Consider the following 12,898-nt stretch of genomic DNA (forward strand, 5'->3'; position numbering starts at 1 on the left):
TATCACAGGTAGGTAAATGACTAAACAGTGGCGACCAATGAAAAACTTAACACGCAACAAAAGAAAAAAAAAAAAAAACGTAGGTATAGAGTCCATGACACTACCTTTGTCAACATCTATATAATTACAACTGAAGGTAGAGGGCTAAAGAGGTGGCTCAGCATTTAAAAGTGCTTACTCTTCTTGCAGAGGACCCATGTTATGTTCTCAGACCCACATGGCAGTCCACAACCATCTACAGCTCTAGTTACAAGGGATTCAATGCATCTTCTGACCTCAGTTGCCTCCTCTAACCTTTGTAAGTTCCGGCACACACTTGATGCACATATTTGCACTCAAGCACATACACATAAAATTAAATAAATAAAAGGTTTTTTTCTTTTTAAATGAATGAAGGCTGTAGGGATGGCTCAGTCAGTAACAATGCTACACAAACCTAAGGACCTGAGTTTGGATCCCCATCTAATGTAAAATACTAGGTATGGTGGATATGCCTACAACCCCAGTTCTGTGGGATGCAGACAGGTGGATCCTTGAAGTCCAATGGCAGACCTTGTCTCAAAAAATAAACGTAGAGAGTGATCAAGTAAAGAAACCCAACATCAAATTCTGGCCACCACATGTACTTGTTATATAAACCTGCATGCATTGATACACATCTACAATGACAAGTACATATACTATATGTTGTTGTAATAATACAAATAATAAAATCTTTTAAAACAACAACTGTGGACTTAATGCTCTTGCACAGGACCCAAGTTTGGATCCCAACACTTATATCAGCCAGCTCACAACCACGTATTTATAACTCCAGTTCCAGGGGAGCTGACACTCTCTAAACTCTGTGGATACCTGTGCATAAACATACATACACAGATACATAATCAAAAACTTGTTTTGCAAAAAATCTTTAAGAATATAAAAGTAAATTAACTAATGAGGCCAGGTGTAGTAGCACACACCCTGAATCAGGAGACAGAGGTAGGAAGATCACAGTATGTTTGAAGCTAATCAAAGCTACATACAAAAAGGAGAAAAAAAAAAAAAAATGGAAAGCCAGTTGCTCTAATTCATTTGCCTAGAGCACAATGATTCTCAACCTTCCTAATGCTGAAACCCTTAATACAGTCCCTCATGTTGTGGTAATTCCCAACCATAAAATTATTTTCATTGCTACTTCATAACTGATTTTGCTACTGTTATGAATTGTAAATATCTGTGACTTCTAATGGTGCTAGGTGATCCCTATGAAAAGGTCATTTGAGATCCCTGGGGATGTGACCCCCAGGTTTCAAACCACTGGTCTAGGAAGTTTCCTAATAGAAATAAAGTGGTTGAATACTATTGCAAAAGGGGCTATTTCAAGATTTTTTTTTTAACTACTAGTAAGAGGTTCCTGAAAGTAAATCACAATTAAACTATAATTTTTTTCTTCTCATTCATAACAATAAATTATGAAATATTAGCTTTCATCACAGAAAAACAGTAGTTTATTTCATAATAGAAGAACATTATTGACAAAAATCTACAGAATCTTTAGAAAACATAAAACTCAACAGTATATTCAATATTTACAGCTCAAAAAAAAAAAAAAATAGCCAGTCCTCCAGTCACCAATGCTTAACAAGAAACAGACAAGACATACCACTTTATAAACAAGTAAATCCTGACTAATATCTAAAACAACTGTTTTCAGTCAGTGAACAGCAGTCAGCTGATAACAGAATTCCAAGAAGAGAACAAACAAAATGCGCTATCTACCTGAAGGTGATCTCTCCATCATGGACACAGTCAGGAAAAATCCTCACAGAGCCTAAAGATTTGATGACCTTATTAAGGCATGAAATAGCAGGCCAAAAAGATTGTGCAGGAGGGAGGGAGGGGAGGAAAGGGGGAGGGGGAAACCTGCATAGGGCTTCCCTGGAGTCTTTGCTGAGTACTAAGCCAAAGTATGTGAGGTGAGGAACGGGGGAGAGAAGAGTGGAGGAGAGAAAGTGGGGGGGGGGGGGCACCAGGCTAACAGGGATATAAGAAACACTTCAGGCAGGTCAGAAACAGCAGAGAAATGCCCTAACCCCAAGCAGTCAAATGGAAAGGCTCATAGGGGCCTCTGCTCCATCCAGACCAGATTAAATATTCTGTAAAGCTGACTGCACGTGGCCTAGCAGACCTTTGGTTTCTGTTGTTAGTGTTGGAGAGTGTCTCACTATGCATCCCCAGCTGGCCTGGAACTCACTACAGACAAGATTGGACTCAAACTCAGAGATCCACCTGCCTCAGTTTCTTGAGTGCTGGAATTAAAGACATGAGCTATCACAGCTGGCCCTATCGGGGCTTTAAAATGGGGTCTGAAGGAATCAGACCTACAAACCACTACTTCCCTAAATAAAACCCAACACCAAAAAAAAAAAAAAAAAAAAAAAAAAAAAAGCCAAGCTTCAGACACTCATCAACAAAATATTATAGTGCTCATTATCCACTCAAAAATTATTTTGACCTAAAACCAGAAAAACAAAGTTAGTTCAAAAGTAGATTCAAGAAGTAGCACAACAAATACATGAAAACAGCAATTGGATCCACGTGCATGTACTTAAAGAGAAGCACAGTAATGAGAAGAAGGAAATGCCAAAAACCAATGGAGGGCTATGCTCTCTGTAGCTCAGGGGATATAGTGCTTTTCCAGCCTGAACAAAGCCTCCTGAATTTCATCCCAAGCAACATAATCCAAGCATAGTGATAAAAAGCACTCAAGAGGAAAAGGCATGAGGTTCTAAGGACGCTCAAGGTCATCCTCAGTTACATAAAAATTCAAGGTAAGCTTGGAATGGTGAGAGCTTATCTTTAAAAACAGTATTTTTACTTAATTTCTTACTGTATGTATGTAGATGTGCTGGAAGTGAGACAGTGCCATGTGTGGAGGTCAGGAGACAATTCTGGGTATGGAACTCAGGTCATCAGAGGTGCAACAAGCATTCTACCCTCAGCCATCTCTCCAAGCCCTGCAAAGGTGGGTTCTTTTTTTTTTTTTTTTCAATCAGGAGATAAACAAGATACATTTTCCACTGGGATGCCTATAACTAGAAGATAGACAATAATATACACGGGGGATGAAGAGCTGGCTCAGCATCTAAGAGCACTTGTTGCTCTTTTAGAGGAAGCAGCACCAATATGTTAGTTCAAAACCATGTTTAGCTCCAGTCCCTGTAGATCCAAAGCCCTCCTCTGACCTCCGTGAGCACTATACAACATGAGGTACACAAACACACATGCAGGCAAAATACTCATATGCATAAAATAATAAAATAAATATATCTAAAATTTTTTGAATAATAATAAACACTGACTCATTTGATGATGTTGGGTAGATTTTAAAGAGATGCAGCAGCTTTGAGAAGTAGTCAACCAGTTTCACAATACAGTAGAACCCAGAGCTATAGCATTCACTCAAAGGTATATTCCCAAGAGAACTTAGGGAGTAGAGCCCACATTAAGGCACCTATAGAGCTTTATTCAAATAACTAAATAATGAAAAGAACCCAAATGTCTGCCAAATGATGCAAAATAAAATGCAGTCCAACCACACAGTGGAAAAAAGGAGTGAGGTACTGACTCAGCCAAAGCATGGCTGAACCCTGAAAACACTGCAAGAGGGAGCCATCAAACACAGAAGGCCACACACCGTTCGACTCCCTTTAAGTGAGATATTCACAAAATGCAAGCATACGGATGTAAAGTAAATTGGTTCTGCTCACTCTAAGGGAAGAAAGAATGGGAACAAGATTTATTTTGAGGTGAATGACATGTTCTACAGTGAAGGCAGTGGCATAGCCTCGTGAATGTTCTAAAACAACACTAAGCTGTACACATAAAATGATGGATGTTGTAGAATAGGAAAAAACCATTATTTAATATTTAAATTATTTAATTTTATTTTATTTATTCATTTTAAATAATGTTAAATCTAAGATAAATTTCATTTATTTATTTATTTATTTTGTTATTTAAATAAGTAAAGAATTCACAGCTATCACACTAATCCAAAAAGAGATAGTAAAGAACTTGGGTCTATGTAAAGAAACAAGAGTTCCAGGATCACTTAAAATATATAAACAAATACTTTTTAATCTTATTCTTAAAATATGTTAACATAAATATTTATGTAGCACAAATTCCAGTTGGTCTTAATAATAAAAACCCAGAGACAGATATTAGGTTTCAAGCTGAAGGTCAGAGAAGCAAAGCAGCCAGCGCTAACCTGTACCAATGCTCAGACTGAAGGAGGACCCTGTCCTCAGACTGCATCTCCAGACTGCATCTGCCTCCACCAAACCTCAGACTGCACGGAGCTCGTCTCCTCCAGCCTTACATTCCTCTCTAGTGCTGGGATTAAAGGGTGGGATCCCAAGTGCTGAGATCTCCTTCATGTGAACTCTGCCTCTCTTTCAGACTGGATCATTTTCATGTACCTCAGGGTAGCCTTGAACTAACAGAGATCTGTCTGCTTCTGTCTCAGAGTGCTGGGACTAAAGGTGTGTGCCACCACTGCCTGGCCTCTGTGGCTAACTAGTGTGTGTCTAGCTTTGTACTCTCATCTTCAGGCAAGCCCTTATTTATTGGATCATAAACAAAATATCACCACATTTCATAGCAAAAACACAAGTGTATTAGAGGCACTATGCCATATTCTGAAATAAGAGCAATGACAACAATAACAAGGAATGGAGGGTAAGCTGAGGTATAGTTTTAAATTTTTAATTGACAAGTAATGATTACATACTAAATATGGGTACAGTGAGATAATTTCATGTATACAACAGGTAATGACTAAATCTATAAAGCATTTCCATTTAAATGGGTATTACTATTACAAGAACCTTCTGTTATGTGTGATTTGCCATAATTTTTTGAAGATTCACTGTAAGTTAGAGGATTAATATAAACTTAGAAGCAATCATTTTAAAGAAATAAAATGGTGTGGATTATAAAGCATTAGTAAAGCTATGATAGAATCCTAAAATCTAGCTAACTGATTGAGATGAAAGCAGATACATAGAGAAAGAACAAGTAACAGTGAGGACAAATGAATAATAAATTAGACTGAAAGCCATATACAGAGAAGTGAATCAGGTATAAAAGATTTAAGGGGCTCAACTAAAAAACAGATTGTCACATGTGTGACCTTTAAAAAAAAATAGCAAGATCAAGCCACACTTGGTAACACACACTGACAATCTCTTAGATCCAAAAGAGAAAAAAAAATTAATAGGCCTATACTCCTCAAACCTGATGAGGTTACAGAAGTCAGGGAAAGACTGAAGACAGCTCAAGATGCAAGAGGGGCACCAGAGAGATGGGGCAGTGGTTCAGAGCACGTGCTGCTCTCACAAAGGACCCACATTCAGACTGCAGCAGCCACACCAGACAACACACACATGCCTGTTACTCCTGGTCCCTGGGATCCAATGCCTTTCTCTGGTCTCTATAGACACACACATGCATACAGCAAGCACACACACATACACACACATACACATAAATGAATAAGAAAACAAATCTCTTTTTTAAGTATTGTAAATTTAAATTTTTTTAGATAATAAAAACTGCTCAATTTAAAAAAAATCTTACCTTTTGGTTTTCATCTGGTCCCTCAGTTTGCTGTACATCTCAAGGACTTGAAAGAGAAAACAGATCAAACAGGCATCATTTAAACAAAATAAACAGCTAAAGGAACTACATCAACAACCGTGCTCCATTCCCAGCTCCTCACCTGGAAGACACAGCATTAACTTATCAACAGTGGCAGAAATATTTCTCTGCTGCAGTCGACACTGCTTCAGCTCTTCCATTGCTATTACCAGCTTGGCAAAAAGGGGGAAAAAAGAGAATTATGCCAAGAACTGTAAATAGGTTTTCACTTACACTTTGCTACCCTGCATTCAATTCATCCAAGAATCCCAGTTTCCTAGTAAGACCTACAATGCAAGCTAAGGAACTGCCTTCTTCCATCAGTGAAACACTCCTACATGCATGGCTTCCTACTTTCTCCCCACCCTGCGCACACGTCTAAAAGGGGCTGTGTAAAATGAACCCTAAAGCACAAAGGCAATCCAGGAAAAAACAAACATTTGCCCATTTTCTCCAAACTCTATGCAAACTCCATGATTTACATTTCCTTGTGAGTGCTGGACTCCAGGAAGATGGTAGCCCTTCTTATTGTCAACTAAGTCCCCATTTTAACAAACAAGTTCCATATTTAGAAGATACAGCTTTTATACAAGATCTAGTTTACTGAAGATTAATTTATTCTCTTCTAATAGTCATCTCACAATGTAACAAACTATTTCTGTAGAATATGGACTATGTGAAATGAAAAAAAAATCTATACATCTATTTACAGGACTACACACACACACACACACACACACACACACACACCCTAAAAATTATATCCCTTAGATACATGGAAAGAATAAAGACAAGAAAGGTAGATGACACAGAAGAGAATGTAGTTCAAGTCAGAAAAGGTGGACTTTGAGCTCAGCTGTGTTGATTATTATATAAATTTCAGATCATCTGTTCTTGGCTCCCCAGCAATAGCAGTCTTGGTTTTAGAAAAAAAATAAATAAATGGATGTAAAAGTATGAATTGTAAAAGTTTAAATGATGTTTGTCAACTAATAGAATCAATGGTTCTTTTTTAAAAGAAATTTTGTTGAGTACTCTCTTTACAACAGTAGCTTTTTAGAAAGATGAAGGAGGAACAATAATGAATAAAACAAGTAAAATCCCCCTAACCATATGGAGCTAATTGTAATAAAAGAAAACAGAAAAAAACAACCACATAAGTAAAAAATGTATACCAAAAGTATGATAGCACCGTGGAGGAAAAAATGAGGGAAAACAAAAAGAATCCAGGGAACGAAGGTGCGACTGCAGCTTGCAGTAAGACTCTCAGGAAAGACCTTCCTAGGTAATATATAAGCTAGGTGGGTGCACATGCCTATAAGCCCAGGACTCTGGAGACTGCGACAGGAGAACTGTTTTAAGTTCAAGACTAGCCTAGAGTACAGAGTGAGTTCTAGGCTAGCCTGGGCAACATAGTAATATCTTTTTTGAAAAAATTACAGGTATTTGGTATATTATCAGACATGAAGTAAGTAAATTGATTATAACAAAAAGGAAGGAAAGAGAGAGAAACAAAGGGAGGGAGGGAAAAGAAAATAATATAAGCCAGGTGTGATGGCATATGTCAGTAATCACAACATTGGAAAAGGGATCAGTTCGGAGAAGGCTTAAGTTACATGAAACCCTTACTGAAAAGAAGGAAGGAAGGAAGGAAGGAAGGAAGGAAGGAAGGAAGGAAGGAAGGAAGGAAGGAAGGGGGAGAGAAGGAGGAAGGAAGGTAGAACCATAAGAGAAGAGGTCTGAGGCAGGTGAAGATGGAGGAGGAACATTCCAGCAGATACGAGGGACTACTCAAGGATTGTTTTGTTTTTGTTTTTGTTTTTGTTTTTGTTTTAAACACAGACAAGAGAGGCCGCATTTTATTTAACTGCAATCTGTGGTATCTGTATTTATTCAGGTGTCTATTTTATTCAGGTAAACATTACAATAAGTAACAATTCCAACACATTACTTATATTCTTATATGGCACAAAGTGAAGAAAGCAGCAAAAAACAGAAAAACTTTGTCAAAAGGAAACTGGCCTTACTTCCTTTCCCTCATGCTGCAGCTTTCTATTAGTATCCGTCACTTGGTTCTGTGGAGAGAAGACAATGTAAACTCATAAAAAACAAGCACTTGGACAACAGTTGGATAAAGATCAAAAGTGAATCTGAAAGGACTGGGGTATCTCTAGATACGCTCTATATTACAGCACATGGGGGGTACAGTGCTCTCTCTGCAAGTTAAAACTTTATAGTCAACTTTTCTAACAGGCATCCCCATGACCTTTTGCAAAAGAGGAAAGCTGAACAAAAGACATGCTTGGTTTAGCTAGAACATTCCAAAGTAAGATATTGTAGTGTCCCAAGATCACTTTGTAACTTGGAGAAAGAAATAAAATGGAAAGTAATCCAAAGAGCTTTACCATCTGTACAAACAAATATTAACACAGACATTTCTTACTTTACAATATATTCCTGAAAAGGCTGGGTATAAATTCAACTTTTTTAACACATGTCAAGCTTATACTAATTATTATCTTATTCTACAAAATGAATTATTTAATAGTTTACAGCCATTAATTCATAATAGCTTCTAATACTTCCATATCACCATTAATCTCATCATGAGACAAAAATATGTGACTAAGCCTTAAATGAACTGAGTTATAATTTAAAGGAACAAGCACATATCTTTCAATTATCTACTTTTGATGTTTCTACTAATATAAAAAATAATTTTTTAGAATAGTAGTTTCTTTATCATCTCAGATATTATCAATACTAACTTCTAAACTTCTTCAACAGAGACTATCTAGGCTTTCACTAGTGACTTCTGCTCCTTATACTTTTACTGCATTCCTCAACCTAGTATTTCTTACCATGTCCCTTAGAGCACCAAGAAATGTTAGCTGATGATATTAATACATAGGCACACATGCATTACATACATACACACAGAGAGGGGAGAATAACAAAACTATAAATGTTCAGGAAAGGGACATAATATAGAATTTTTTTCCAAACTTATTTGATTCAACATGATCTCCAGAAACTAGTTAATTCATAAAACACATTTTTTATTTTTATCTTAAATTATACACCACACCTGGATAATAGAGTCCACAGCATATTTAAGCATACACCCCCACTTTCAAAGACAAAATAAAATCTGACCTCTCCAGAAAAGGATTCTATAAAATCTGAGAAACAGAAGCAATAAATACTCATATTACCTCTTTATTATTTTCCCAAGAGCACCACATGAATGCAGAGACACGGAGATAAACAGAAACTAAGTCATACACACAAACACAAACACACAAACACTGAAACAATTTTCAAGAAACAATGTTTACCTTTACTAGATATACTACACTCTTATTTTCTATTCAATTCTATTCTGCTTAGTTTCAAGTTTTGTTAGAAATACTGATCAATGTCCACTAAACTAATTTCATGCAAACCGTTGTCAAAAACATACCCATAGGAGCATAATCTATGTTACTGGTAAGAAAGATAGTAGCTATTTTAATTCTAGGTGATAACTGTTCAGCACACTACAATGAAAAGGGGCTACATCAACTGTGTATGGACACACTTTAATTCAAAAACAAAGATATGGCAGTGCATTTACACACACACTCATATACAGATGCTATGGACATAAAATAAAGGCATCATAGAAAGTGTAATGTCATTTTATTAATTTAGTGTTATAAGTGGTAACTTTCTGCTTCTAAGTTCTTTCCTAGAGTTAAGACTCTCAACATTCTTTAACTAGGTCAAACATGTCCCCTAGAACAGAGCTTACCAGATGTATAGCTAGACATTATTCCCAACCTCCAGAGTAACTCATTAGAGTCTGAAGTAGCCAAACAAAAACTTGAAGAATGCAGTCAGGTATTCCGTCAGAGGCATTCTGACCAATCTGAAGGAATTTGCTGAACCAATTTAAAGTAGGGGAAGGAGGATCATAAGTTTGAGGCCAGGTTAGGATACATAGGAAGAACCTATCTCAAAAAAAAAAAAAAAATCATCATCATCATCATCATCATCATCATCATCATCATCATCTTAGGAGAAGTCAAGAGATGAGAGAGAAGAAACCTGAAGTTTTATACTAAGGATGCTGGACTGTGTTCTCACAAACCTAACCAAAGGGAGCTATGCAGGCTTTTAAACCAGGAAAATAATGTGATCATATCTAAACTGTACATGTACTCGTTTTAGTATGATCACTTCATACCAACTCCGTGCTTTTGGCCAAGCTTTCCATGTATCTTCCTTCAATTCTACACTATAAAGGAGGAGCTAACAGTATGTACGCCATGAAAACAAAGCAAAGCCTGTTCTACCATGTGCCATGCAGTACAGCTTCTCGTCTTTTAGTCAGAGCGATCAGAGCCCCGTCTGGCAGCGCCTCCTTACTTTGAGTTTCTGGGCTTCCCCCCGCACTTTCAGCAGTTCAGTGATGGAGTCCACAAAGCCCTGGTAGTGAAAGTTGCACATTTTCTCAATTTCTCGGTCATGATTGCGGATACGAGTTTCTAGCTTCTCCATGAATCGTCCATGTTCCTCACCATCATAGACAGACCTTTAAAGAGAAAATGACATGAAGATTATAACTTCTGATAAAAAGAATTACAAACCCAGAAGAAACTTTACAGAAACTAGAATACTCAGGATATATAAACTAACAACAGTATCCAGTCTTGGTTTTGTTTTGTCTTGGGAAAATCCAAAAAAGTTGCTTTCTAGCTCACTTAAAAAAATTTGACACACCATAGGACTGTCATCACAAAGTAAAAGACTTGAGTTACAGCTCCTGTCCCTATCTCCATTAGCTCATCCAAAAAAACTCAATTTCAGTAAATTCACACCATGACTCCACACCAAGAAGCTGAAGATTTCTAAAAATCACACAGCCAGCCTAGCTGGATTCAATGTAACTACATAACTCAATCTAAGAGTCACTGAACATCACTACAAAATCCTAATGGAGATGTAATATCCCTTGTCCAAAATGCTTGAAAACAGAAATATTTCTGATTGGAAGAATTGGAGGAATATTTGTATGAGTTATCTGGTATATGAAAGGAAAGAAATTTAGAACTTAGGTTTATTTCCCTGGGTTTCCTATTAAAAAAAAAAAAATCAAAGTAAGAAACATGGATTTTAGCTGAGTGATTGTGGGGCCTTGGTCTTGGCACTGTAACTAGCTACATATTTGGCCAATTCAATGAATCCCTCTGCACTGCAGAGCTTTCTCGTTTACAAAATAGGAAACAGCAATCAATTACAGTTTCCATGAAGTACTAGCTGAGCATTAAGCTTTCCAATTGGGGCGCATAATGAGAGAGGGCAAACATTGTTAGGATCGTCAGCAGGTGGCAGTTTTAACAATCTCCTTATCAGTGTCACAGAGTTTCTATTTAGATCTTCATGATTATAACACTGTCCACTGTCTTCAATTATGATGTTGACTAACTTTAAAGGTGTACAGTGACCCCCTCAGAGTAGAAAATTTAAAAATTAAAGTAAGAATTGGTTGGAGTGGAACACCCAGGCCTGTAATACTAGCATTCAGGAAGCTGAGGCAGGAGCCAGGGCTACACAGTGATTAGTACCAAACCAGCCAGGGCACTATCTCAAAAAAACAGAAGAATTCAAATCTAAAACACACACATCTAAATGAATGAATGTAGACATTATTTAGGGAACCCTATATTTTGCATTTTATGGAAATTTACAGAATCTACAACAACCAGGCTCTGTTGATTCTTTGTGTATATGCAACTGAAAGGTTACATAGTTTCCATGTGGCTATAAAACAGGTGACTAGCATTTTGTGATTTTAATTACAAATTGCTTCTGCCACAGCAAAAAGCAAATGTGAACAGACCTTATAGTTCACACTGACTAGGCATTCCAAATATATTTCAACATAAGCCATCAATAAACAACAGACCCATCAGATATAAAAGGCACAAATAATTAATTATTAAACTCTGGAAAAGTTAGAGATCTACTAAGTTAGCCTTATACTGGTAGTCAATACTGTTCTTAAATAAGTACAGCACTATTTTCTCTTCTGAACAAAGGACTTAAAGTGGAGAAACACTGCCATCTAGTGATGACCAGTTTCTAATACTCCTTAAAACAGGAATTTGATATAACCAAATAAAACAGATTGCTGAAAAGAATCTAAAAACTACATTTGACCAATTCCGTAGGTCCAAGGCAGGGGATGTAGCTCAGCTGGTAGAGTGGCCCTGCATACAGAAGCCCAGAACAGGCAGTCTATTATGCCAACACTGAGGAGGGAGGGCAAACACAGGAGGAAGGCCAGGAGTTCAAGGCTACCCAGTTACACGAAAGTTTGAGGCCAGCCAGCACTACCTGAGACCTTATCACCCCACCCCACCCCCAACCAAAATATATATACATATATGGGAGAATCTTAAAAAGGTAGACTCTTTGAGACAGTGTTGTACTTCTCTGTGCTTCTGACACAAGACACATACATAACAGTTAAACAAGACTATGGAACAAACAATCATGCAGTTGCTTACCTATGTCATTACAAGAATATTCTAGTACTACGAAAAGTAAACAAGAAGAAATGCTTAGAAATTAACACTGATTTTGATAGCCTAAAGTTTGACTCAAGTGAAAAGGAGACCTAAGAGTGTGATTTCCAAAACCTCCCTAATAAACCAAAGGCTTTTACAGAAGTATATGTGTTCATACTAGTGTGCATTGCTATTAATATTCTTTGACACATCATAGTGATTCTATATCCCTCTCCCACCAAGATTTCAAAAGCATATTTTAAAATTTTTAACTGATAAAAAGTGATACTGAAAATTCAATTCAACAAATATTTGTCATTCTCCTATATATGTCTTGCATGAAGCCAAAATCAACCTCAATCTGTTTTTTACAAAAACAAGGAAGCAGCCACTTGGGGTAGTACACACACATACCCTGTGCACTCAGGAGGCTGGGGTCAGCCAGGGCTACAAAGGAAGACCTCGCTGAGAAGGCAGAATGGGAGCTGGACTGTAGTTGTGTATGCCTTCAACCTCAGCACTCCAGAGGCAGATATCTCTAAGTTTGAGGCCAGCCTTGGGCTACAAGGCAAGTTCCAGGACAGCCAGGGCTACGAAGAGAAACACACTCAGTGTTGAAAGGAGAGAGAGAGATAGAGAGAGAGAGAGAGAGAGAG

The 12,898-nt window shown here is 37.3% G+C and overlaps 1 protein-coding gene across 1 annotated transcript in view; it reads right to left on the reverse strand.

Moving 5' to 3' along the window:
* Exoc6b (exocyst complex component 6B) overlaps window positions 1-12,898 on the reverse strand; it is a 369,762-nt gene that overhangs the window by 316,474 nt on the left and 40,390 nt on the right. The window contains exons 2-5 of the mRNA XM_051203059.1: window positions 10,099-10,264; window positions 7,716-7,763; window positions 5,771-5,861; window positions 5,629-5,674 (exon numbers count right to left, since the gene is read on the reverse strand). Of these exons, the coding sequence (XP_051059016.1) occupies window positions 5,629-5,674; window positions 5,771-5,861; window positions 7,716-7,763; window positions 10,099-10,264 (351 nt within the window). The remainder of the gene's footprint in view (window positions 1-5,628; window positions 5,675-5,770; window positions 5,862-7,715; window positions 7,764-10,098; window positions 10,265-12,898) is intronic.

The sequence above is a fragment of the Phodopus roborovskii genome, unplaced genomic scaffold (genome assembly GCF_943737965.1).
Source record: "Phodopus roborovskii unplaced genomic scaffold, PHOROB, whole genome shotgun sequence".
Taxonomy (NCBI): Eukaryota; Metazoa; Chordata; class Mammalia; order Rodentia; family Cricetidae; genus Phodopus; species Phodopus roborovskii.